This window comes from Colletotrichum godetiae (genome assembly GCF_030913485.1).
Source record: "Colletotrichum godetiae strain CBS 193.32 chromosome Unknown BDP55scaffold_16, whole genome shotgun sequence".
Lineage (NCBI taxonomy): Eukaryota > Fungi > Ascomycota > Sordariomycetes > Glomerellales > Glomerellaceae > Colletotrichum > Colletotrichum godetiae.
In genome coordinates, this window is record NW_026851264.1 from 43,313 (window position 1) to 68,808 (window position 25,496).

A 25,496-nucleotide genomic window follows, 5' to 3' on the forward strand; every position below is an offset into this window, starting at 1 on the left:
GTAGCGTTTCCTACACCCACTGCATCAGCCTTGGCAGCGGCTGACTGCTTGACGGGGTCTGTCCGCACTAAGCTGAGCAAAAACGACCAGGGGAAGCATACATGTCTCAATTGATTGGAGCTAAATTCAGCCTTCGGAGGGAATCACATCTTGACTTGGGTACAGCGATAGGTTGTAGCCTTCGATTACTACATACTTGAACATACGCATGGAAGCAACCATGGCTCACCCGGGCCAAGTTCCTGGCATAAGGCTCCAGCTCCCCTCCATCGACGCTCACTATCAGCTCCAGGCTAGAGTTTGCAAACGGTCATACATTCGTGAATTTCACGAGTACTATCTTGTCTTGTTGTCTGTTGTCAGACTGAATCCACGGCCTCGAGGCTGGCGACGCGATGGCACATACACCGCAGGCAACTGCACCATCATCACCACCACCCAAGCCTCCCGTACCCATCTCGCGAGATACCGCCCTTCAGCTTTCGACAAGCACCACTCTGCCCCCCATCTTCCGGTACAAGGACCGGCTAGCCAATGTAACCAATGCCAGAGAAAGCGTCACTTTGTTCCTCGAGACCGACCTACAAACGAAAAGGTTGGAGAAGATGTATCCATACCTCTGGCTCGCGGGGCTGCCCCGAGCGGCGCGTCCACTTCATCGCCAAAAGGTAGTCGGACGGAACATTTGCGTGACCGAAAACCCCGAGGAGCACATGACGTGGCACGATACCACCATTTTCATCAAGCCTTTACCAGACTACTTTTTTGATCACAACTTGTGGGAAGAGACAATCTGTGATAACGGCGCGCTGTATAGGAGTGCTTGTGGGCTGCTGCTCTCGTACGTATGGCTCATCAGCTACCGCAGCGATCTGCGAATCGCACATGAGATGGGTTTACTGCCTTCTTGTATAAAATGGGAAATTTGGACAAGGATGGTACTCGATTTCTCCAGCCAGAACGACGTCCAAACGCGAAGCTGGGTGAGCCCTCGTTACGAATACGGCGAACTCCGCTTGTCCCGCCTCAATACGCTCTACCGCTTGGGCGCGGCTGGATTCTCGGCGACAAGGTTCGTGTACGGCTACATTTCGGGTTCGAAGCAGTATACCACCTTTTTCGAGCGCAACTTTGGCTGGCTCTTGGTGGTTTTCATCTACATCACGGTCATCCTATCAGCTTTGCAAGTGGCTCTGGCAACTGAGAGGCTGGGTTCGGATGGGAAATTCCAGGCATTTTCATATGATATTGCTCTCATATCACTCGGATTCGTTGCAGCGGCGATTGGCATCATCTTGGCCGTGTGGGCGTGTCTGTTTTGGTTCTATATTCTGTCAACACTTCGATATCACAAACGGCCCACGGTTCTGCGGCTAAAAGGAGGGACCAAAGTGTAGCCCTAGCTTTGGCGATGATCATCTTCTCCGATTTGTCGAACCTTTCTTTCTCATGCGAGGTGTGTTGAAACTCGCACCTATCTGTCTGTTGGACTTCTACCTAGAGTTAGCCTCTAAAAAATACAACGGCAACTCTTGGAGGACCTCTCTTGCGGGAAGCGTAACATAACGGTTGGTCAAACTATACAGTAATAGCGAGTTCGAGGCAGTCTGCTCGTGGTGGTGTTCTTTGTACCTTGAACAAATGTAATTCATCGATCGTTGCGAGAATCTTCTCGTAGCAGTAATTTAGTATTTAAGCCATGATCTGTTCTTTCTTTTAGCTACAGTCCCGGTTCTCCAGATGCGTCGCTCGAGCCTGGACGCCAGCCTACTCATCCTCGTCTCTTGGCCAGGTCAAGAAGAATGGCGCGGCTTGCGTAACTCGTTTAGATAAATATCGAGGCCCACGAGACACCCCTGTGACTAGATTTTCGTCAGCAAGTGCGTTGGATGCTTCACGCTACCAAGACCGGTGGCTTGCGTGTGCTTTGGCACCGACCGGTTACGTTGTCTGGGTTTATTGGTTGGAGTATTTCGCCTGGTTCAGCCGCAATTCACCAGATAGCGACGGGTTTTCAGGACATCAAACTGCCCACACTCTTCTCTCCACTAAGTACCCTGGGCTGTCAACTTCACTTCATTCCGCTACACAGACATCGAGTTCATCTTGACGCTACAAAGGTTTCCGAAGGACGAGAGAGCCGTTCTACTTGAAGGATGGAGCTGCACAGTTCGCAAGTTACATTCAGGATTCGCGGCGTGCCTCTCGACTGGAGCTTCAAGCATCTAGAGTCGTTCTTAGCAGAACCTGACCCTCTTACCGTTCCTGTCGTCAAGTCTCTTGCTCGCGAGGTCCATAACCGCTCCAGTACTGCAACTGTCACTTTTCGGGTTCTTCCGTCTCGACTTCAAGGCTCCAAAGCGGCTCATTCTAGATTCTGGGACATACCCCTGCCTACAGGCTCTGAAGATCTTGGACAGCCTGTTCGAACTCAATACATGACGATTGACGATGATTTTGAGGGTGTCACTACTCTGTACATGCCGCCATCAGAGAGCCACAAGGTCGAGTGAGCATCGAGAGCCCCTTCGAGGACTCCGATGCAATGCTGACTGCTCCATAGTTTCGTTGCAATTCCTGGCCTTGGCGGACACGCGTTCGGTTCTTTCAAAGAAAGGGGCGGAGGTCACATGTGGCTCCGAGACTCTCTTCCATTCCACCTTACAGAAGCGACAGATCAACCTCCTATGGCTCGGGTGATGACCTGGGGCTACAATTCCACTCTTGCTGGGAGTGAAAACTTCCAAAACATCGAAGACCTGGCAGCGAAATTCCGTACCAGCCTGCTCCCACTCGCTAGCTCTCCGACGCGGCCGATCATTCTGATAGCTCACAGCATGGGAGGATTGATTGCAAAGCAGGTAAGCTCTGACAAATGGTCATTCTAGAACTATGCAGGTCTAATAATGAAGCCAGGCTCTAGTCGACATGTCCAAATCCGGCACCCAACAAGACTCACGTATCGTTCGGGCGGTGTACGGGATCGCCTTCTTTGGTGTTCCGCACCTTGGCATGGACACTGAATCGCTAATACCCATGGTCGAGGACGGGCCGAACCTCCCTCTTCTTCGATCTTTAGATCGCATTCAGTCGCAAATGCCTAGTGTTTGCAGCATGGAGTTCCCTACCGCCCTGGGTGGGAAGGGTGACTCTGAGATTGTCTCTTTCTACGAAACACTCGTGTCGCCGACAGCAGAAAAGGTGCGTGTGACGTTATCTCATACTGTGCCTTCAGGTTCCGTATTTATATGAAAGTAGAATGAAGCTGGGGTCTGGAAAATGACTGGACCGGCCAAAGTTCTTGTCGCCAAGGAATCGGCAACACACAGCCGCCCGTGGGAAGATAATTCGTCGTATACGTGTCCCATCGCCCGCACACACTCCAACATGGTGAAGTTTGCACCTCATGACCACGAGTACGAGAATGTCATCAAAAAACTCAAAGACCTTGTTACAAACTCGCTATCGGCTCGGAACGTAGTACTCGAGATTGAAAGAGAGCGAGAAAAGCAATGGCAAGAGAACTCTTGTGGTGCTCCTAGACCTCACGTCATACCTGTTGAGAGTTTCTCAAGTCTACATGAGGGGGATCTTGACCAAGACTATCCGGGGCGTTTGTACTGGTACAGGGAGGCCCTTGGAGACCAAGGCTACCCCCTTGGAACGAGGGTTGAACAGTACATCTTGCGACATAACAAGGTCAAACCGGTTGGCAACACCATCCTAACATGTCGCCGGATCGTCAACTTGCAGATTCGCGGGCACGTCAAGTGGATAGACCGTGGTCGATACCGCTCTCGTTGGATATTCTGGTTTTTTGCAGGCAAAAACTGTCCTGGTTCATCACAGCCTGTGCCTCGCTGCTGGTATCCCAGTGGTCCACCAGAAAACACAATCAGAGAAAGATACTTTCCGGCTGACTTGAATGAGGGGGGGACTTTGATCCCGGATTCTTCATGGTTCTACCCCTGGAACTTGCGTTGCAGCGTTGGACGAGCAAAGAATCCCCATGATTTTCTCGGTCAAGATGTTGATGTTGACAAGCACAAACACATTCCTCCCGAACTCTTCCAAGAAGGCTATAAAGAGAAAACGATCGCACCTGGGCTCTGGAATACGTTGAGAAATACTGGCTGGTGTGAGGTGTTAGGGCCAGAAGTGGAAGTTGGAAGCGACGGCGAGGTGTTCTTGGTCATCTCAAAAGACTTTGAAAGGCAATGGATTGGAGGATTCTCGTTTGGAGGGGTCCGTCTGGATCCTTGTTGACCCAGGACTTCCAAATCTGGGCTTCTTCAAGAGATTGTAGTCAAGTACAAATATGCCGTTCTCTATCCGGCAACCAGCACGATCCATCGTGTCAGTGTAGGTCTAGTTTGTGTCTCAACGTGATCTGTGGGCCAAGCTGGTAAAGACTCTTCTGCAGGATGCGAGCAAATATTCGTGGTACATAAGGCATGGTGTGCTATCTGCTAGGAAAGGTAGACACTATCTAGATTTATGACACTACTTTACATTGATACGGCAAAGCGACTCTTGGCCCTGAGCCAGTGGCCATAGTAATACAAAACGTACGGGATCGGCGCAAGCACAGCTGATATACAGGCGAGAATGGTCAGAGTGTAGTGCGTTCCCATCTTCTCGAAGAATGGTATTCCAACCACGGTCATGCCTCCCGCAACCATGTACCTGATGAGCGCGACGAACGTGAGCGCCGACGCCGAGTAGATCTCGTACGAGTCGATTATGTACATGTACACGCACATGAAGATTCCGGTGACGCCGTACCCGAAAACGGCGACCGCGAAGATGGCGGACCAGACGCTGATACTGGCGAAGTTCGTCCAGCCGAGCCAGAAAAGCGAGATGGGGACGGAGATGGCCGCGCCGGAGGTGGCGTACCACAGACGGATCTCCGGTTTGAAGCTCGCTTTTTCACCGTCACTTTTGACCCGTTTTGCCGTCTTGGCGTAGATGAAGGGCACAAAGAGGAAGTTGACCTGCGTGCCGACGAACATGGAGATGAAGATGATGTTGGCGAGCCCCTGGTCGAGGCCGTAGGTGTACTCAAAGACGTAGGGCCACCCGACGAGGAAGGTGAAGAGGACTATGTAGACGACAGTAATGTACAGCGTCATGGCGATAATGATGGGCTCCATCAGCATGAGGAACGGCCTCGTCATACTCGTCTTGAGACGGCTGAAGAGCGTGGCGTCGACAATCTCGTGCTCGGAGCGGAAGCGGTCGTCGCCCGTGATGCGGCGGTAGTGCGCGGCCTTCCACTGCAAAAGTAGCGGGCCATACGTCTCGGGCATGAAGAGCAGGACAAGCACCAGCACGAGCCCGGAAGAGATGAGCGTCGTCCACTCCACCCAGCGCCAGCTCACGGCGTTGGAAGGGCCAATGTAGGCGCCCATGACGGCGCCGATCATGGGACCGCCGAAGCAGGTGATCGCGTAGAGGGGGAAACTCCACGTCTTTTCGAGGCGGTTGTACATGTCTGCGATGGAGCCGCCGGAGCAGACGAGCGGCGTCGAGGCGGAGCACCCCGCCAGGAACCGGAAGACGATTTGCGCGCCAAAGTTGGGCGCCAGCCCGGACGCCATGATCCAGATCATGAAGACGGCCATGGAGGCCGCGTACACGGCGTTGCGGCCAAAGGTTTCGGAAAAGGGCCCCGCGATGAGGGACCCCAGGCCCATGCCGACGAGGTAGAGGCCCGTGGCGAGCGACTCGGCGACCTGGCTTACGCCGAGGTCCTTGGCGGCCTGTGGGAGGACCGTGGCATCGATGCCGGACGCGGAGCCGACGAAGAGGGCGATGAGGGAGATTTGGAGCGTCACGCCGATACGCTTCGCCGTGGGCCAGTTGTGCGGGTCTAGGGGGTCGTCCGGCCCCGCCCAGCCGACGACGAAGACGCGGCCGCCGTGACCCTCTTCGCCGGTGCGGTCGCGGACGTGGATGCCGGTTAGGACGCGGCCGAGGGCCGTGCCTTCCGAGTGTCCTGTCCGTGCCGTTTGGCTCCGTTCGACGGTGGTACCGGAGGCATCGTGCTCCCCGTCATGGTTGCGGTGCTCGTTGCTTTCGGGGTTGGTGGTGGGAGTGCCGTCTGGTGATTCCAAGAGTGGACTTCCTCGCTGCTTCTCCTCCTCTTGTGACGAAGAAGATTGGTTTTCGAGGTCCCTGCCTACTTCGAGAGGCCTGCTTGGCGCTGCTGAGGACCGCGCTTTTCCGATGTCTCTGTCGATTTGCGCTTGGGCTTCAATGCCCGCGCGCCGGCGCTGTAAAAAAGATTGCATCCTTTTCCGCAAAAGGTTTCTCCTTAGATCTACCGATTAAAGCGCTGAGAGAACATACTTCCGAGATATCAGGCTCAACTGATATGGGTGTGAAGTCTCTTTAGAGTTGAGACTGTAACAGACGGCAGCGGAAAGAACACCGAATTAGGTGCAACAGTTGAGTCATTGAGGATTAGCAACACTGATACGTGACTTCATACCGGGCGCGACAGGGAAGTTGTCTTTTCCTCTCTTTCGGCTCTCTCCCACTTTGCGCATCGTACTAGCCCCCGGTTTATTCCCAGAAGGCTAACGACGGCCAGCTCCATCAATGACGGTGAGGCAACTTTTGCCAGTCGATAACACTGAGTTCTTTGGGGCCGAGCTAAGAGAAAATCTAGCACTCGGAGATCTCGGTCTTTCGCAGAGACTGGATGCGCGTATGCGTTTCTGTAGGGCGCTTGTCTGCTGCAGCCGGAAATTTCCACTCTTTGGTCGACGCGAGAACGCGAGCCGCGAGACTTGCAATGTACTGTATGTTACGGAGCGATAATTGACTTTGCATCGACGCTGATTTGCCATATGCCGAAAACGCAATGTTTCTTTTCTCTTCTCACTCGTCCCAAAGAGGCAAGTATACCAGTTCAGAGCAAGACACACGACCAGGTTACATTCGGCTCCGAGCGGCATTTCGACTGCCCATCCCCATGCTCTATCCAATTGCGTTCACTAATACAACGGAACCATGATATCAACCCATTCTTTTCGGCCGGTGTGCTCTCGCCTTCCCACCGTAGCGGACACAAGAATCGCATGCGACACCACAAGGAAGGTGAGAGCGATGGGGCGGGCTTCTGCCCGTCTTCTTGGGCGAGCCTTGCCCGCATCCCAGCGGAGCCACTGGGAGATCTTGAGGACGCCTGTCCACCCGCCCGGGTCGATCTCGGTCTGGTTTGAGCTGACAAAAAGCGGCCCGGGGCGGGCCCGGATGGCTCTTCCGTAAAGAGTGGGGTTCTCGGGCCGAGATGTCGCTATGTCGTAATATACAGTATGCCACAACGTATTTTCTCATGCACACACTTAAGCAAATACTGGGTTCTTTTTCTTCATTAAACTCTTATGACGGATTGCTTTCTAGTGTTGTTTTTCTTCCTTCTACAAGGTGGCAGCCCTCTTCTTCAAGGTCTCCGCAATGATAGGTCTAGCTCTGAGCCTGTCCATCCATGCAGCCGTGTTCGGGAACTCCTTTGCAAAATCGATCTGATCCGCAAAAGCACCGGAAACCTTCAAGTCATACCACGGGTAGAATGCAACATTGAACCAGGGGATAAAGGCAATATCCGCGTAGGAGCACTTATCGCCCACCAAGAATTGGCGTCCCTCGAGAGCCCGGTCCAGGACCCAGGAAACCCTCCGAATCTCCTTGACGTACCGGTCCTTGGCGCTCTGCACGTCTTCGGAGTGGTACCGGTGGAACCAGATGGCCTGGCCAAAGTACGGGCCCTGACCGGACATCTGGAAGTGCAGCCACTGTTTGGCATGGAAGTAGTCGGCCGTGCCCGGCTCGAAGCTGATGGACCTCTTGTCCTTGTCGTACGTCTCGACGAGGTACTCGAGGATGGCGCCCGACTCCCACAGCGTGATGCCGGTGTTGTCGTCCTCGATGGCGGGTACGCGCCCGTTGATGTTGATCTTTTCAAAGGGTGGCTTCTTCATGTCGGGGAAGTCGATATACTTTTCTTCGTAGGGAATCCCGAGCTCCTCGAGGACGAAGTGGACTTTCCATGGGTTTGGGCCGTTCTTGGAGGTCCAGACCCTGATCGGTTGAAGCTTCTTAGATGCCATTTTGGCCTGGTTGGTGCGGCTTTTTGTGGAGATTTGTCGGGATGGTTGTCAATGGATTGGATCCAATGCTAAACGGATAGAGTCAACCGAGCAATTATTGATGTTTACTGAAATGCCGGGTCTTAGTCGTTGAGTCCAGCGAATCTGATTAGTTATCTTTGAAGTGATGGTAAGTAGGACTTCGGCGAGCTCTTAAAGAACACATCGTAGGAAACCCGTAGAGATGCGGTCAACTTGCACCCAACTTGGAAACTGTTTCCGATGCTACGATCTGCCTACCACGGACCCCGCATTCACTGAAACTCAGTACACAGACGGACGAAATGGTTCCAAGGATAGAACTTTCATCGTTCAGCGGCATTTGATAAGCTGTATGTCATTCTTGCTTACAAAGGAATTAAGAGGGGTTTCTGAAGATCGATGACAAATCGCAAGTTCGCCGTGGATGGTCATCGTAATTTCCGTATCGGAAGAGTTCGCGGGCCATCTTGGAAGGGAAGAATACACCCAATCCGGTCCAGACGTCAACTTACCTCTCTTCCGAATCCCTGCGAGCTGTCTTAGTTTTTTTACATCCCAGTTTTCAGCTGGATTACAAATGCCAGGCACAATCGCTGAGACATAGTCGCGGGGTCAGCACACCGCTCTCAGAGACCGTGCACGTCCCACCAAACCAACATCGAAAGCCGACGATGTCTTCAAAACTGAAGCACCAAAAACATAAAAAGGCACCGTAGAGCACCAAGCATTCGCTGGTTATGGCAAAGAAGAAATCACTGGCTCGGCTCTGTTGAGGAGTTAAGCTAGAGCGTAAGATAATACAGGGTGAAAGTAAGGTATAATACAAAATAGGTTCTATATCCACAAAAGAAAACACCCCCCTCTCAAACGTCATCAACATGTAAGACTATTTGTGGCACAGCTGCGTCGGCCTTTCATTAATATTCAACCCGCCATCTCATACCGCCGCATGGTTGGAGTGTCCCCATTGTCTAGTTCGCACGTCGGTGGCGTCTTAGAGGGGAGGTCTTGGCTTGGAGGCACTGGCGTCCACGCTGTGTTCTGCATCATGCCCGGCGATGGTAATGAAGGGGCCCTCGACCTCTTTCGCTTGAGAAACCATAGCACAGCTCCGACGATGATAGCTATAGCTGCGGCCCCGCCAACGGCAATTCCGGCAGTAGCCCCGCGTGAGAGGCCGGGGGAGCCCGAGCTTGTCGACGTGTCGTTGCTGCTACCCTCCCCGCTGCCGCCCGCATCCCCACCACCGTTCACGGTCTTATTGCCGTCTTTGGACTGGGACGAGCAAAAGTCGGTGACGTCGTTGTTGCCGGGGTCTATGGACACGATGTCTTGGTTCCATGTGGGGTTTGCCTGCCAGAGCGAGAACTCGGACGTGTCGTGGTTGACTTGCAGGTAGGCGGCGGAAAGAAACTGCCAGCCGAGTTGTGCCATGTCGTTTTCGTTGACATTCTGCATTGAGTCAATGAGCATGTCCTTTTCTGTTGCGTTGACGAGCATCTCTCCCGTTTGCTCATCGAGTGATACGTGTGGTAGGACGAGGTTGTCACGGTCCACACGAATTTTTAGGCCGGATGAGAGCGTTATTGTCAAGGCACCGTCATATCTATTGGCACAAGTCTTGTCAGTATGTGGGCTTGGAAAGTTGACCCGAGCCGCTTGGAGGACTGCGAGCAAGTCAGGGATAAGGGGGACATACGGCTTTTGGTCGGGAAGGTATTTCATGTTCCAGTAGTGATAACCGAGAGAGCGAGTCATGTTGTCAATGGTATTGTCCGTGTATTTAAGGAAGGTGGAAAAGTAAGGATTCAGAGGCATCCTCATCATTACCGGAATCGTTGGATTGATGCAGGTGGAGATGGCGCTCGACTTTGACGGGAAAATGCCGACGTCTGTACCATTGTCGAAGTTCATGGTCAGGTCTGTGACCGTCACCATGAGTTGTGACTCGCATTGAGCGATGTTGGGTGTCAGGGGCTGGGTATATCGTTTTCCAGAAACTTTTGCTCGGTCGTAGCCTCCATATATAAGATGACCGTCCAGCTGAGAGGACATCCCAAAACCGCGACCCCAAAAGAGACTCCACGTTCGCGAGGTAATCTTGCCTGACTCCTTCAAGACTCTCAGTATGGTCGAATTCGAGCCTAGGCCGAGCCCCATCATGGCTTTATAGCCTTGGGTATCCCAGTCGCTCAACGCTATGCCCATGGCGAGGTTGTCGAGCGTAAGGTTGCTATTGAGCTTCATCGTATCAGCAACGGGGTTGATATCTGGCCATCCGTCATCTTCGGGAGTAGCATCGTGTGTTGTCGCTTTGCTTGTCTTGGACGCGAGTAAATCATAAGAACCCCCTCGAAAAGAAGTACAGCCGTCCTTAGACCACCTGTCAGAGCCGCGAAGAGTACAAACTCCGTTGGTGCCGTACAACAAAGTGCCGTTCTGGCCACTGAGTCGAGACGTTCGTTAGCAATGTGTCACATAGTTCGTGAATATGCAAGTAGATGCTTAAGTTGAATACCTCTGGGGGATGAAAGCAAATTTCTGCTCGGGTTCCCCAACGGCCAGTTCCAAGCCTCTCACTACCTGGCCGTTTGATAACGAAACATTGCCGAGTCGTATTGGAACAGGATATGGTGCACAAGCTGCCAGAACCAGTGCCGCGAGATATGCTGGCAGAATTAGCAGAACTGCCAGCGAGCCATGAGGAGGCAGAATCGAAGGCTCCATCATCTACACGAGTCGTTGGTCGATAGCGAGAAACGAGCAGATCACAACTTGACGTCCTTAGTACTCTAACAGACCAAGATGAAAATGGTAAACAATAGGGAGAATAGTTCCTCCGCTGACTTCGGAAGATGGCTATGAATCCACAGAGTCTTTCGGGACTCGGGTTTGGTACAGGGCAGTGGCCAAGCTCATGCTGCGCTGCAGCCTGCCACTCCTTCATTATGGCCTGCTTCTGAGGATCCTGGTTCAAGACACGAGCCCACAGCTTCATGGCCCTTGTAAAGCTTCCCAATGGGTGACACTACAGTCGCCCGGCCATATTACGCTTACATCCATAAGGCTCTCTTTCCGTCTCAGTCATTACCGCTGTTCCTCTTGGCGATAATTTTCAAGACTGCCTTCTTAGAGTAAATGGTACATGGCATATGGAGCTCTTACTGAGAGGGAGTGTTCCTACTGGTGTTGGTGTTGGTGGAAGAGTTGACCGGATGTGTTGAGCTGCGAGCGGAAGGCTGTTGTCATCTAACAATATCCGTACCTGATTTCTCAATACCTTAGGTAGTTCGTTGAGTACGTACTTCTTCAGTAAAAAAAAACGGCAGAACAACGCAGGTTTTCTGCCATACTTTAATACTCGCCTGATAATCCTTGTCAGCTACAACGGGGCTGCTACCAACAGCAACTCAAACGGATCTGCCATTGGCCTGCGCCTCCCAAGAACTACGTAGTAGGTACTAACATTCTCTGATCACATCCTCTCATACAGATACCGGTCACGCCCGCCGGGATGCTACTCTGTACAAACAGCATCTTAGAGCTTATCGGCCATTGGTCTGTGCCATGAAAGGAATGGGCCTATTGAATGTAGGCAGAATGGCATCTGGCCGAGGCCATTCGGGCCCGACGAAGCCTAGCGAGTCACTGGAAATTATCTCCTTAGACAATAATCTGAGTTCTGGCGAGAGTACCGGATGTGCGGATGAGGCGGACTCGGAAAGGAGAGAAAAATTTGAGGAAAGGGCCACCTTGAGAGTAAGGTCGGGTAGGTTGGTTGGTCAGTTGGTTTGTTGTCCGGTGATACAACGGAAGAGCTCCACTTTCCCGGTTGGATGGACCGACGACCACCCATACGCCCATCCTATTGTGATGCGACTCTTTGCCCCCCAAAAAAAGCCAGCCATGTGCCAGCTTACCTTAAGTACATGGTAACATACCCTCACAATCCATATCCGTATCTGGAAGCCATCCTGCCTAAGCCTTGTAAGACTTCGTGGCCCCCTGCAGTGGGTCGGGTACCGTCACCCTCCAACAAGGAGTTATCAGCGGCTAAGTGCATGGAGGAAACTACTGGTACAAGCACATGAATGGAGAGACAACAAATTATACACTAACGTGACTGTCTTCCGACAGTTGGTCAAACGCGCGGATGGAGCGCACCTTTCTTGTCGTCCGCCTTTGTTGGCCAGGCATGCAGCATGTTGGTGGTTATTCCGAACGGGGCTCAGGCTGCCTTCTTTGCAGCCAAGAGCAGGACCATTCTCCTGCATTGTGCTTCGATTGTTTGCCGAGAAGTGGACGGGTTTATCACCCATTTCCTTCTCCCCACCGGCTGGACCAACGTCACGATTTATCTCTTCCTGACCTCCTTCTGACTTCAAATGTCCAGTATCAAAAATCAACCGAACAACCTTCGGCGTCCGGCTTCTTATGGGCTCTTCTTATTCCTGTCGACCATGCGTTCGCGTCTTTTACCGAAGAGCATGCGGGCCGGGGCGGCGGCGCTGCTTGTCATGATCCTTCTTCACCTTCTTGTATCGTCGTCGCAATCCACACAAACTGGCGGCGGGCTGTCATTTCTCCACAACCCATTCCACTCCACACCACGGCCACCGAAGCAAGAGGTTCCGGAAGCTCTGCCGGAACTGGCGACGTTGAGCAAGTCGGACCTGCCAGAGTCTGAGTTCTGCGCCAAACGCTTTGGCCCTCGATACCTGAATGAACTCCGCGATCAAAGGATCCAGTACTGTTCGCCAGAGTCGAGCGCAAACTTGACATGCTTTCACAGTCACACGCAGTCCAACGACAACCGCGACTCGTTCTGCATCGGCCAGGGCGCCGTACTGGATCGCGAAAGCGGTAAATTCCATGTGGACTGCAATGTGCGACAACCTACCGGCAACGAAACATCACATGGCATCATCTCTTTCTCAAATATCAGAAACTATTGGTACGAAACCGGTCCCGGCTTCCTATTCCAGAACTTTGTCAGCGTCAAAGCCGGAGCATCGCCATCCTCAGCCATACAAGCTCCAAGCTCCTATGGCAGTCGTCCGTTCACAATCCTCGTGAAAAGGGAAGGCCACTCCAACATCTGGCACTCTCTCATGGAGATATGGTCAATGGTCATGTCCCTAGACGTCTTGCGTCTCAGTCACGATGGCGACAATCCCGACAAGCCTTTCTTCACTATTCCCGGAGACGTCCCACGAACCCAGGTAGTCTTCTTGGACAACCAAGAAGAAGGGCCTCTATACTCGTTGTGGGGAATGTTCGCAGGTCGTGAGCCACTTCACCTCACCAAGATCTTGGAACACCCAGCGCAATCTCAAGCTTTTTCCGAGACGCCTCAGAACGTCATTATCCCACTCGCCGGAGGGAGCAATCCGCTATGGCAGAACGACTGGGAGGATAGAGACTGCAAGGACGCTCCGCTGCTGAGAGTCTTCACTCGACGGGTGATGCAGCAATTTTGCGTCGAATTCGAGACGGGACGGCGACAAAGCAAGCCACTCAATGTCACTCTCATCGATCGAAGAGGCTCTCGCAAGCTCTTGGACCAGGACGTCCTACTAGACGCAGCTCGGAACGCGTTTCCCGACGCCAGTTTTCAGGCAATCGACTTGGGAGCGATGACCTTCCCCGAACAGCTTCGAATAATACAGTCCACCGATGTCCTGGTCGGCGTTCACGGCGCAGGACTGACGCACACGATGTTTCTCCGCGAGAACGGCGCCGCCGTCGTTGAGATACAACCGTCGAGCATGTCCCACAAGGGATTTAGGAACGTGGCACAGATGTTGGGCCACAATTACTTTAGCACCCACGCCGAAATGGTAGGGCATGAGGAGGATGATAAAGGCAGGAAGAGAGATCTTGTCCGACGAGACCAGTGGCACTGGGCTGATATTCGGATCGAGCAGGGAGCCTTCCTCGAGTTGATTGGCAAAGCGGTTGATTCAATGAGAGAATAGTGTGTTATGATACCCTTAGAAAAAAATTTACGTTCTACTAGACTTCTCGGATTGTTGTTGAAGCTGTTGATCAAGATGTCACCGATTCTGCGAAACTTTGGTACGTGGCTTGGAGCCCGCCTCCAGATAAAGAGCCACTTTACTTCAGACCTTGAACGCATAGCATTCTTGAGAGAATGAAAGGTTGTTGTTTAATTTGCTTTGACTGAAACAGAATATCGTTGTCTCGTGCAAACACCTGACCCCTTCACCTTCTACTGTAGGAGGGCACGAGGGTCCCATCGTTTGAGTCTCGGTCCGAACCTGATGATATCTAGGATCTATTGAAGATAGTTTGTCTCACCAATACTTCAGTCAAAAGCTTACATCTAGAGAGCGTCTAAGTAGCTCAGTATTGTTTTGCGAGAAGCTGTATATCTACGTCCTTTGGGTTCCACGGGCTGGTCTCTCCCAAATCCACGTGAAAGTAGTAGCACTGACTGAGTCTTGTCTCTACGCTTTCCGCATCCTGACAATTGTTGCGATAATCGACTCTACTTGGCCAGTTGGATACAACGTAACGTATGGCTGAGTCCAAACTCAGAATATTACCCGCAATGTGCCTGGAGATCGGAGAATTTACATCGAGGGCACGTAGTGTGAGCTTGTAAAAGCCTGTTTGAACATAACCGACGAAAGAAATTGATCTAAATCGTTGAGGGAACGTCTCTGGTTACGAATCTGGGAATACTTAGAGCTAAGAAGCTGTTGGCATCTGATCAACTGAAAATAATGCCTGGCAAGGACGATTGTCAGCCAATCCGTGATTTTGGTCATTCAATACATGGATCATGGCACAAGGGAAAACTTTGTTTCAAAGGAATAATACCAAGAAGTGGAAACTTCCGTAAAAGCAGTAAAATCTTGCTCAGGGTGTTGTTGATATATTGTCGGATGAGAGTTCGCAACGGTCAGATGTGGTAGTGAAGTTGGCTTCCCCGCACTCCATTGGTCACAGCCGCCGTTGACAGAGTCTTTTCAAGGTGGGGGTTGCCGCCAGAGCGGATTCCCCCCTCCCATCAACCCCTCCAGTTCAAAGTTCATCGTCCGCATCACGCCTGACACCCCCGCAGCTACTTCAAGATGGGCAAGAACGACAAGAAGCCGGCCGACAAGAAGGACGGGGGCAAGTCTGCCGGCGGGAAGAAGGGTGCTAAGGGTGAGAGCGATGACAAAGGTGGCAAGGCGGCCAAGGGCGCGCAGTCTATCAACGTCCGGCACATCTTGGTGAGCACCGTCTTCCTAGCTACGGGCTTTTTGCCGGGACTTTACAAGCTGACAAGAACATCAGTGCGAGAAGCATGCCAAGAAGGAGGAGGCTCTGGCTAAGTTGAGAGACGGGACCAAGTTTGATGATGTGGCGAGAGAGTTCTCCGAGGACAAGGCGAGACAAGGTGAGTGACATCCATACGCAGCTTCATAACGGGCGAGTGCCCATGCTGATTGGTTCACAGGTGGTGCTCTGGGCTGGAAGACAAAGGGAAGCCTGGACCCAAAGTTTGAGGACGTTGCATTTGCCCTGAGTGCCAGTACAACGGCAAGCCCCGTTTACGGAGAGGCCAAGACGGAGTTTGGATACCACATCATCATGGTAATGCTCGACTACACAGGGGCTCAACGAGACATGTTTGTACTGACTCGCACACACAGGTCGAGGGAAGGAAATAGGCAGACCATACCACAGTTCTCATCAATCGCTTCACATCAACATCGATAATGCACACGTTTGTTGGTTCAAGAGTGCCCAATGCCGTTTCTCTTTATTTGTCCTTGATGCATGTTGACCTGACCTCCAGAGGGAGTCCTCCATTTTTTGTTTCGAGATGCCAGCTGAAGAAGCTAGAGTACAACCGAAAGATCGTTCATAGCGACGGTTCCAGATTTCCCCGCCACCCCTCTAAAAATCCTTCTCCCCATAGTGACGCCCAAATTCAAATCATGAAGTCATACCCAAATTTACTGCTCGGTCTGGAAGTAGTTGAGAAGGATGGAGCGCTCCTGGGACTCTTCACCCCAGTCCTTGACGACGACGCAAGAGCAGTTGACGACCTTGCGGGCGTTGCCCTCACGGTCCAACACGCCTGTGATATCTCCATTAGCTGACGCTCGTGTGCGAATGTGTGACAGCGGTATGCCGCAGGTGTGTACTCACAGAGACCAGCCCACTCGCCGAGCTGCTTTCCGTCGGGCACCTTGATCAGGGGGATCTTGTGCTCGGAGCAGAGAGCGATGACAAGCTTCTTGTAGGCCTCCTCCTCGCAAGCCTCGTTGAGGACGCACATGTGGGCCTGGCGGCGGTCGAGGGCCTTGGAAGCCTCACGGAGACCGCGGGCAAGACCGTCGTGCATGAGGGCGAGCTTCAGGACACCCTTGAGGGCGTCAAGAACGGACATCTGGCCCTTGGAGCCGGCATCGGCGGAAACCTCGACCTCCTCGGCCACCTCGGGGGCGTTGTTCTCTTCTACGTCCGACTGTACGATGCGCAAGGGCAATGGTTAGCCATGTGTGTTCCCCCAAGGTTCAAGTCGACATCTTCGTCGTCATCCCCCAAAGTGGGATGAGCCCAATTGGCCTGCGCGCACGCGACAACTTCCAAGCACCCGGGAATCCCAATTGGAGACATTGCGGGCAGTCGGGAGGCGTCGGTCGTTCGGGAGCCATTTTGGGGAGGGGTTCTCGGTGCGAACTCACCATCTTGAAAGTTGTTGGTCAAGTTCCTGTCGGTTCGATCCTCGAAGAGTTATGTTGTGTTGTAATTTGGGTAGTGTATGAATAAAGTGAACTTTTGGCGTGATGCGAGGGCACAAGCAGAAAATGCGCTGAAAGATCATTCGTGGAAAGGTCACTTCGCCCGTGCCCTTTCGAGGGTTAGAAATTGTGGGTGGTCCGTGCACCCACAAGCGACCAATTTTTTTCGTCGCAGTGTGGGGAATTCTCCCACAGCCTTTTGGCTTTTTCTGCGCCCCAACTTCCACCACGATCTTCTCACCGACAAACTTGCCAATCACCCCCTTCAGCGGCACCGTTCAATCCACGAGGTAAGTCGAGAAAAAAGAACAAAAAACAAGGCATAATCACCTTGTTCGCCCATGATGGCGACTTGATCCGACAGGAACTTCTTGCCTTTTCCTTGATGCCGGAGGAGAGCAATCAGACGAGTCGTGCGATCACGAGATACCGATTCTTTTTTTCGACCTCCATCTTCGCCTCGACGGACGATGCGGTGGCCCCTTGGCTGGCGGCTGCCCGACGCCGACGACGATGACATCTGATACGCTCTCCTCTTAGCAACGAGCTGGCAGAACCCTCCTGTTGGTCGAATGTCGCCTGGGAGGGCACTCTCCACGCTCAACAGGCCCATTGGAAGGCTAACATGCAATTTTCTTCGCTGGCAGATACCTCATTTCCCGAGACTTGAGAATCTCCGCATACATCAACCGCCAAGATGGTCCGCACTTCCGTTCTCCACGATGCTCTCAAGAGCATGAACAACGCCGAGAAGGCCGGCAAGCGCCAGGTGCTCATCCGCCCCAGCTCCAAGGTCATCGTCAAGTTCCTCCAGGTCATGCAGCGCCACGGTACGTTAACACACCACGTTTTGCTTTCTACTTCTTCTTTCTCTTCACCTCGGAGGACATTCTTGGATGGATGTACATTCGGCATGATAACTAGGGCGACCGTCTTCGATTCCCACGACTCAGCCCCTATAAGATGCCGATAGATAGATAGCGGAGGTCTTACAACTTTTTCGGATTTTTTCTCCTGATGTCTAAGCTTTAAACCACCGCGACACCATAGCTAAACAGCAACAACACAGGTTACATCTCGTCATTCGAGGAGGTCGACGACCACCGCTCCGGCAAGATCGTTGTCCAGCTCAACGGCCGCCTCAACAAGTGCGGTGTCATCTCTCCCCGCTACAACGTCCGTCTCTCCGACCTCGAGAAGTGGGTTGTCAAGCTGCTCCCCGCCCGTCAGTTCGGCTACGTCATCCTCACCACCTCTGCTGGTATCATGGACCACGAGGAGGCCCGTCGCAAGCACGTTGCCGGCAAGGTCATCGGCTTCTTCTACTAAGCGTTGGAAACCCAAAAAGTCTGATGGAAGAATGAACAAAAAGGGGCGTGGGACATCTGGCGTTTGGGGGAATAACTTGGGTTAGCCATGGCCGATACCAGAGGATGCCATTGAGCTAGGATCTCATTTACACCAAAAGCAATGAACTTCAACCAAGACCCCACCAATACGAGCCAGTTCTCATGTGTCAATTTCAAGTGTGCAACGTGTGCTATGCAAGTCCTGTCCTAAAGCTGAATTATGCGTGCCTGCTTGTTTCCCCAAGTAGACGCCATTGCGTGCTACCGCCCAGAGCAATGTTCGCAGGTGATTGTAATATGCTTCTCAACCCTGTGCCCTGAAAGCTTGAGAAGCCGGACTCCCTGATTCATGATGTTGCACAATGGCTCGAGCATGGCGAGTTCATGTAGCTACACCTCATTCGCAACAGGCATATCCCGTAATAATTTGTTTGCGCAAAAGGCAAAACTCCCAAACCCCCCCCCCCCGTGTCTCCACTTGTTCTTGAAGCGTCCTCCAGGCCTCGATGCGTGGAGAGGGCACGACCGTTGAAGCTAAAGAAAAAGATTGTGAGACAAACGGCTTGCTGTTCCCGAGTTCCGCTCGGCCTGGGCGTGAGATCGATCTGCTGGACTTTCTCGGCCAATGCAGATGACTCGATTACTTCGATCCCCGTACAATTTTTGGGAGGCACGGGAGGGTCTTCCTTGATTCTCCATGATTTGAAATCACCTTGCAGATTCCATTTCAAGTGACAGATACCAGATCCACAGGCCTCGGGAAACCGGCCGTCGGCTCGGTAGAGAATTGGAGCAGGATCCTCCCGAATACACAAAGCGAATCGGCCTTGTGGGAATCGTAGCCAACAATTGCTCAACAGCGGTACATTTTGACCTACTCAACCTGTCACTAGCTTGGCGAAGTGATTTTCCCATTCGTTTTAGAAATGGCTGGGGGCTGGCTTTCGCAGAATCTACATCTAAGTGCAACGCTACGAAGATCACGTCGTTTCTCTTTCACGAAAGAAACAAAACCAATGTTGCAGGGCCTCGCGCCACTATTGGACACAGAGAGGGCCAAGAAGCCTCAGTGAGCCGATTGGATCTGTACCTACCTACTGTCACGCTTGGAAGGATAACATCACAGGGCTATAAATAATGATGTATGAGGGAACACACACGCACGCGATGTGGGTACATGCAGTGTGAAGAGGTTCAGTAAAGGTCAGAGGAACGTATCTACGGTGCATCATGCGAGTGAGGAAAGCAGAATGGCATGACAGGAAACCCAGCTGCCCGTCACGGTGCCGAGACATTTCACATCCCATGGTGATTGGTAGGTCTCAATGGGCCCCTACTGTATGTCGTCAGAGAAGGAAGCTCTGAGCAAAATGAGAGATAATTCGATAACAGAAGGTGTTACCGTTGTGTGCCATGTTGCGTGCTTTTTGGAGCCCATCAACACCCCCCGGCTCCGAGCCGGACATACCTCCGGATAGCCTGCAGCGGCTCCCCTGTACCCGGACAGGGCACGTTTCAAGGATTTATCTCTTCATCCAGACTGTTTAGTTGTACTCCCTTTCTGATCTAGTTTCGCAAGCCATGAGAATGCCATGCAAGCTGAAAGTCACGATTTCCCGATTATTGGACGGCAAGCCTTCTCTCATGATGAACAGATGACGGAGAGCGGGCGGGGGACTTCGGGATTCGCTCCGGGACGGCTTCTACTGTACCTATCAACAACAAACATCGGCTTTCGGATTTGAAGACACCAAGGTATGTGTACACGAGCCCTGAGAGACGACCGATTGTCTCCTTTCGTCGCAAAAAGTAACCCGAAGAGCGTCCCGTGTCTGATGTTCCCGCACTCGCTTCCGCCTCGCCGACAAGTGCCGAATCGTCTCGTCTTTCTGTGGCAGCGCAAAGGGTCCTGGATGGTATTTGTCTCGTTTCTCCCCGAGAATTTGTTTATAGGATAGGAAATAAAACAGATAACCTTCATACAAAGAAAGTGCAATCCTGGTGAACATTGGAGTAGCCGTCCTGCGACCGTCCATCAGACCCAGATGAATGAGCCTCAAGCCCGGAAACTCGCAGAACTCACCTTACTGGCTGGGAAGGTAAACAGAAAGGTGCATTCGAGAGAGCTTTCATGGCTGGCTGCGCTGCAACCCAGCCCGTCTGCGAAGGGGACCCCCCATGTCGACCGACCTCGCTTGGCGACTGAGGTGATTTGTATTACAGAGGCGTGTGGTGCTTCTTCCCGGGTGATCAGCGAGGCACGGCCCCACACGAGGGCTCGCCCGATGACGATGATGGCTCGGCATTCTCGAACCTCACTCACACTCGCTCACACCTCAACCTCAACCTCACGCACAGCTCTCTGCCTCTTTTCCTCTTCCATCCCAGCGCCGGGGCCTCGTACTACATCCGGACGGAAGTACTTTTGATCTCATTCGTCCGCCTCTCATTCTCTAGAGATCGGGGAGAAATGTCGCGGATACGTAAAGCCCTTTTCCGTCACAACCGATCTCTTTTTCTAGACCGCAGGACAAAGACTTTGTTTCGACAAGGGTATCCGGAGCTGCTGTAGGTAGTTCATCTCAACAACAACAAACCCCGGTCTATCAATTCAAATTGAACTTGCCCGCCTCAGCTGTCGTCATAGATGAGATGAATGTGGACTGGCAAACAGTGACTCTTATTTCCTGCCGTGGAGCCTTCTTTCTTGTCACTCTTTTATAGGTCCTGTGGCTCATCTCTCTCCCTGGACCCGAAATACCGCAAAATCATCGGAGCTATTTTTGACCTTCGGCTTTCGTCTCTCCAACGTCGCACAAGAACCACCACAACATAGCAGGTTTCGCGTTTCCATTGTACAAGGCTACAGAGCCAAGAAGGCCATTTGAAGAGACGAACCCCCAACCCTCTAATGAAGCACGGGCTTGCACAGACTTGGGATGATGGCATCCAAAGCCCGCCCAAGTAGCTTTCTCTCGATCTTCCGCAAGCCACATCTACTTTTCCCGCCCTGGGTTGCTTCGCTAGTCTACCTAGTGGCAATTGGAACCCGCCGCCGCCCCCAACTGCCGTGCCGTTCCTCACCAACCACATTTGTTTCCCATGGGTCGTTTGCGCACCATCGGGCTCTGGACCTCTTTGGATCCCCCCCCTTAGCCCATGTCGTCTAGATGTAGCCTTGTTTCGTAAAGTGCCAGCACGTGGGAAAAGAAAGAAAAGAAAGGAAGAAAAAAAATCGGCAGGCATCCTAAGCGAAGGAAACGGTGCTCGATATCGAAGCTTTTTTATCACCTTTTCGCTGTCTCCGGTGACTGCCTTATGTTTTCAGTGAACAACGCTGATCGACCCCACTGTTTGAGAAGAAGAAAAACGCCGTTTGAAGGAGGGAAGAGGTCTGCACATGAGAGAATTCCCTATTGTCTAAGCTGGCGGCGTGGCTGGCTCATGTTCCCTACCTAGTGGTATCCCCGTACGCCGTCGACGTTTTGTCGGCCTCGGCCGTGAGACAAAAATGCAGGCCAAGGCAAGCTACCAGGACACAACATCAGAGCTCCCGGGACCGTGGGCGCTTCTCCATTGAATCACACCAGAAGATTTCTAATCTAACAGCACTGGTAGCAAGCCCCTCCTCTCCTTTTCACTCTGGCCCCTCTCTCTCTCTCTCTCTCTGTAGTTTAGTGGAGAAGTACCTGAGATGATTATGATGCTGTCACTCCTCATCCTACGTCCTGGCACACCTATTTGGAAGAGGCAGCAGTGCGTCGTGCTCACCTTCTCCTCCTCCTCCTCCTCCTCGGGATGTGGATGTGGATGTGTTCTGGGCAAGCGTTACTAGTGTACTTTCCCCGGTCCGACCTGGAAAAGATGCTCGCCTGCCATGGTTGCCTCACCGTGTCCAGGATTAGCAGGAGCAGTAACAATCCTTGAAGCTTGTGCGCCGACGGTCTTTCTCCTCCCAGATCGGGACTTGTTGTTGACTTCATCGAGCTCTCTGCCTCCCCCTTGCTGCTGTTATTCTATAGGATATATCGGTAGCTCAGACAAAGCGCCGCTTGTCAACCCAAGTCTCTGGAGCTCTTAAGTAGCCGTTCGCCCCTCGGTACTGTTGACTTACCCAACAGCTATTCCCTTTCTCTACCCTTCGAGACCAGGAAGCGCTTTTCCTGCATACTCAATCTTTCATCATCAATTGAGGGGACGACTCGTGTAGGCATACAGGCATCATTTCGATCGCTAGTCCAACATGCATACTACCCTCCTGTTGGCCGGTCTCGGTTTGACTACGCTCTCCTCTGCCGGCTGTCCCTTTGCAGACCCTTCCAACATCAAAGCTCGAACTGACGACGGCTCTCGCGGCCATGTCTCCGGCTACGAGGTCGACGACTCTACAGGCGATCCATACCTCACATCCGACGTCGGTGGCCCAATCGAGGACCAAGTCAGCTTGAAGGCTGGCGTCCGTGGTTCGACTCTGTTGGAGGACTTCATTTTCCGCCAAAAGATTACACACTTCGACCACGAGAGGGTGAGTCCCATGTCTATGCGCCTCCAGCTGGATACTCTTGACTAACCGTTTCTGCTTACAGGTACCTGAACGAGCTGTTCACGCCCGTGGCGCCGGTGCCTACGGAACCTTTACGAGCTACGGCGACTACAGCAATCTCACGGCCGCTTCCTTTTTGGGCGCGGCGGGAAAGCAAACATCGACGTTTGTGCGGTTCTCTACCGTCGCTGGATCAAGAGGAAGTGCGGACACTGCCAGAGATGTCCACGGCTTTGCCACTCGATTCTTCACTGACGAGGGTAACTTTGATATTGTGGGAAACAACATCCCGGTGTTCTTCATCCAAGACGCGATTCAGGTACGTCAATTGTAACTTCCGAGTGAGCTCCAGGGCGGAGTTTGTTCGAGAATCTCCAATGCTACTACGAACACCTTGAGCTAACTTTATGTAGTTCCCAGACTTGATCCATGCAGTGTAAGACCTGCTATAGCCTTTTCCCACTTGCACCGCCGTCTGGAATACTAACGTCGTGACCCTCGCAGAAAACCTCGCGGGGATAATGAGATTCCGCAAGCTGCGACAGCTCACGATTCTGCATGGGACTTCTTCAGCTCTCAGACCACGACTCTTCACACCTTGTTCTGGGCTATGGCCGGCTACGGTATTCCGAGAAGTTACCGACACATGGTGAGTAGAGATAAAGCTTCGCAATCGCCAAATACTAACTAACGCTCCCAGGATGGCTTCGGTGTACACACTTTCCGCGCGGTAACAGACGACGGCAAGTCGAAGCTTATCAAGTGGCACTGGAAGACGAAACAGGGCAAGGCCAGCTTGGTTTGGGAGGAGGCCCAGATCGTTTCGGGCAAGAATGCCGACTACCACCGCCAGGACCTATGGGATGCGATTGAATCTGGAAACGGACCTGAATGGGAGCTCTGCGTTCAGGTTCTCGACGAGGAGGATACTCTCAAGTTTGGATTTGACCTATTGGACCCAACAAAGATCATCCCTGAGGAGATTGCGCCCCTTCAAAAGCTCGGCAAGATGAAGCTAGATGCAAACCCAGTCAACTATTTCGCCGAGACAGAACAGATCATGGTGCGTTCTTACGTCGAAGTGTTGGAGCACAGCTAACCCGTTCCAGTTTCAACCCGGACATATTGTCAGAGGTATCGACTTCACCGAAGACCCTCTTCTGCAGGGCCGCATCTTTTCGTACCTCGATACTCAGATCAACCGCCACGGCGGGCCCAACTTTGAACAATTGCCAATCAACCGTCCAATCGGCCCAATTCACAACAACAACCGTGATGGCGCTGGCCAGAACTTCATCCACCGCAACCGTAACTCCTGTGAGTCGTCTCTTCATTTTTGTCGATTCTCTGGCTAATTGAAGTAATAGATACCCCAAATACCCTCAACAAGGGGTTCCCTAAGCAAGCCAACCAAACTCAAGGCAACGGGTTCTTCACCGCGCCTGGCCGCACCAACAATGGCCACCTCGTCCGCGAGATCTCGGACAGCTTCTCGGATCATTGGTCTCAGCCGCGCCTCTTCTACAACTCCCTGACTCCCATCGAGCAGCAGTTCCTCATCAACGCCATCCGCTTCGAAACCAGTCACCTCGAATCCACTGAAGTCAAGCAGAACGTTCTCACTCAGCTGAACAAGGTCAGCAACGACATTGCGAACCGCGTTGCCGATGCCCTAGGCATGGATCACCTGCAGCCAGATGCGCAGTACTACCACAACAAGACTACTCAGGGGCTCTCCATCTTTGGAAACAAGCTACCCTCGATCGCGACTCTAAAGGTCGGCGTCCTTGCAAGCCTATCAGCTAACGGCTCCGTAAGCCAAGGCAAGGAGTTGAAGGATGCATTCGCCACTGATGGTGTCTTGGTGACTGTCATTGCTGAGAAGCTGACTGACGGCGTCGACATGACCTACGCACAAGCTGATGCCACGTCGTTCGACGGTGTCATTGTGGCCCGCGGTGTCGATGGCCTCTTCAATGGCTTCATCAAGCCATCTCCGTTATACCCAGCCGGTAGACCTGCACAGCTTGTCATCGACTCGTACAGATGGGGGAAGCCGGTGGGCAGTGTTAGTTCGGCTCTCACCAAGTCAGCAACGCTTGGCGTCAAGGCTGGCGAGGGCGTGTATTCGGCCGCTGATGTTAACACCGTCGTGAACAGCTTCAAGGAGGGTTTGGCAACATTTAAATTCACTGACCGTTTCGCAACGGACTAGGACTGCGCTGCATAAGCGCGATGGTTCTTTCTTCTTGTCCATAGTTTTATGCCTCCTGCTCCACCAAGGCTACGGCAAAGTAAGGCTTCTTAGATATCAATACGACATGTTTACTCTTACGTCCTGGTACTCGGGTTTCCAAACTTATGAGGTATATTGTATAAAAGGAACGCATGTTTGGTGATGGTGACTGCACTTCTGTGGTGGCACTAGACGCTCCCAACACAATCGTTTCGTTGTCGGACCACGAAAGGCACTCATAGTTGAGAACCTGTAAAAAGTACCGCAGGAAATTCACGAACAAGCAAAAATATCGTCATGTGACTCCTCTCACGCTGTACATTATCGACAGTGTATACTATACAGTCTATATTTTCCCGAGAACATTACACCGATATTGGACACCCCCACATCTCATCATGAATTATACCTCGTCCCATCTGGAACTTTTCCCCACGCGGTCGTTAACCAACCTCGAGGCTA

General features: G+C 52.5%; 12 protein-coding genes across 12 annotated transcripts; 7 read left to right on the top strand and 5 right to left on the bottom strand.

The window, feature by feature from the left end:
- The first annotated feature begins 164 nt into the window (after positions 1–164).
- Positions 165–1,764, top strand: BDP55DRAFT_660484 (uncharacterized protein). The gene has a single exon (XM_060574631.1). The coding sequence runs from the start codon at positions 396–398 to the stop codon at positions 1,395–1,397; it is 1,002 nt and encodes a 333-aa protein (XP_060430697.1). The 5' UTR covers positions 165–395; the 3' UTR covers positions 1,398–1,764.
- Positions 1,765–1,945: 181 nt separating this feature from the next.
- BDP55DRAFT_660485 (uncharacterized protein) lies at positions 1,946–4,410 on the top strand. Its single transcript, XM_060574632.1, has 4 exons — positions 1,946–2,509; positions 2,564–2,861; positions 2,917–3,201; positions 3,259–4,410. The coding sequence occupies exons 1-4, from the start codon at positions 2,157–2,159 to the stop codon at positions 4,264–4,266; spliced, it is 1,944 nt and encodes a 647-aa protein (XP_060430698.1). The 5' UTR covers positions 1,946–2,156; the 3' UTR covers positions 4,267–4,410.
- A 98-nt stretch (positions 4,411–4,508) lies between these two features.
- Positions 4,509–6,296, bottom strand: BDP55DRAFT_727512 (major facilitator superfamily transporter; the record flags this gene model as incomplete). Its single annotated transcript, XM_060579319.1, has 1 exon — positions 4,509–6,296. The coding sequence occupies one exon, from the start codon at positions 6,294–6,296 to the stop codon at positions 4,509–4,511; it is 1,788 nt and encodes a 595-aa protein (XP_060430699.1).
- Positions 6,297–7,430: 1,134 nt separating this feature from the next.
- BDP55DRAFT_550140 (putative glutathione S-transferase) lies at positions 7,431–8,120 on the bottom strand (the record flags this gene model as incomplete). Its single annotated transcript, XM_060568991.1, has 1 exon — positions 7,431–8,120. One exon carries the CDS (start codon positions 8,118–8,120, stop codon positions 7,431–7,433), a length of 690 nt encoding a protein of 229 aa, XP_060430700.1.
- A 945-nt stretch (positions 8,121–9,065) lies between these two features.
- BDP55DRAFT_630794 (aspartic peptidase domain-containing protein) lies at positions 9,066–10,868 on the bottom strand (the record flags this gene model as incomplete). The annotated part of the gene is made up of 2 exons (XM_060572201.1): positions 9,066–10,587; positions 10,660–10,868. The coding sequence occupies 2 exons, from the start codon at positions 10,866–10,868 to the stop codon at positions 9,066–9,068; spliced, it is 1,731 nt and encodes a 576-aa protein (XP_060430701.1).
- A 1,124-nt stretch (positions 10,869–11,992) lies between these two features.
- BDP55DRAFT_660494 (uncharacterized protein) lies at positions 11,993–12,301 on the top strand. The gene has a single exon (XM_060574633.1). It carries the CDS (start codon positions 12,071–12,073, stop codon positions 12,230–12,232), a length of 162 nt encoding a protein of 53 aa, XP_060430702.1. The 5' UTR covers positions 11,993–12,070; the 3' UTR covers positions 12,233–12,301.
- Positions 12,280–14,156, top strand: BDP55DRAFT_660495 (uncharacterized protein). Its single transcript, XM_060574634.1, has one exon. The coding sequence runs from the start codon at positions 12,527–12,529 to the stop codon at positions 14,117–14,119; it is 1,593 nt and encodes a 530-aa protein (XP_060430703.1). The 5' UTR covers positions 12,280–12,526; the 3' UTR covers positions 14,120–14,156.
- Positions 14,157–15,194: 1,038 nt separating this feature from the next.
- BDP55DRAFT_660498 (uncharacterized protein) lies at positions 15,195–15,889 on the top strand. Its single transcript, XM_060574635.1, has 4 exons — positions 15,195–15,385; positions 15,450–15,552; positions 15,613–15,749; positions 15,809–15,889. Exons 1-4 carry the CDS (start codon positions 15,242–15,244, stop codon positions 15,824–15,826), a joined length of 402 nt encoding a protein of 133 aa, XP_060430704.1. The 5' UTR covers positions 15,195–15,241; the 3' UTR covers positions 15,827–15,889.
- BDP55DRAFT_660500 (40S ribosomal protein S12) lies at positions 15,890–16,967 on the bottom strand. Its single transcript, XM_060574636.1, has 3 exons — positions 16,850–16,967; positions 16,311–16,629; positions 15,890–16,239 (listed from the first exon to the last, which is right to left on the bottom strand). The coding sequence occupies exons 1-3, from the start codon at positions 16,850–16,852 to the stop codon at positions 16,115–16,117; spliced, it is 447 nt and encodes a 148-aa protein (XP_060430705.1). The 5' UTR covers positions 16,853–16,967; the 3' UTR covers positions 15,890–16,114.
- A 165-nt stretch (positions 16,968–17,132) lies between these two features.
- Positions 17,133–18,723, top strand: BDP55DRAFT_660505 (40S ribosomal protein S22). Its single transcript, XM_060574637.1, has 2 exons — positions 17,133–17,736; positions 17,976–18,723. The coding sequence occupies exons 1-2, from the start codon at positions 17,604–17,606 to the stop codon at positions 18,233–18,235; spliced, it is 393 nt and encodes a 130-aa protein (XP_060430706.1). The 5' UTR covers positions 17,133–17,603; the 3' UTR covers positions 18,236–18,723.
- Positions 18,724–20,828: 2,105 nt separating this feature from the next.
- BDP55DRAFT_98359 (uncharacterized protein) lies at positions 20,829–21,777 on the bottom strand. Its single transcript, XM_060581347.1, has one exon. It carries the CDS (start codon positions 21,499–21,501, stop codon positions 20,974–20,976), a length of 528 nt encoding a protein of 175 aa, XP_060430707.1. The 5' UTR covers positions 21,502–21,777; the 3' UTR covers positions 20,829–20,973.
- A 721-nt stretch (positions 21,778–22,498) lies between these two features.
- BDP55DRAFT_550152 (catalase) lies at positions 22,499–25,013 on the top strand (the record flags this gene model as incomplete). The annotated part of the gene is made up of 7 exons (XM_060568992.1): positions 22,499–22,780; positions 22,842–23,117; positions 23,212–23,234; positions 23,303–23,447; positions 23,499–23,861; positions 23,908–24,115; positions 24,166–25,013. 7 exons carry the CDS (start codon positions 22,499–22,501, stop codon positions 25,011–25,013), a joined length of 2,145 nt encoding a protein of 714 aa, XP_060430708.1.
- Positions 25,014–25,496: the final 483 nt, after the last annotated feature.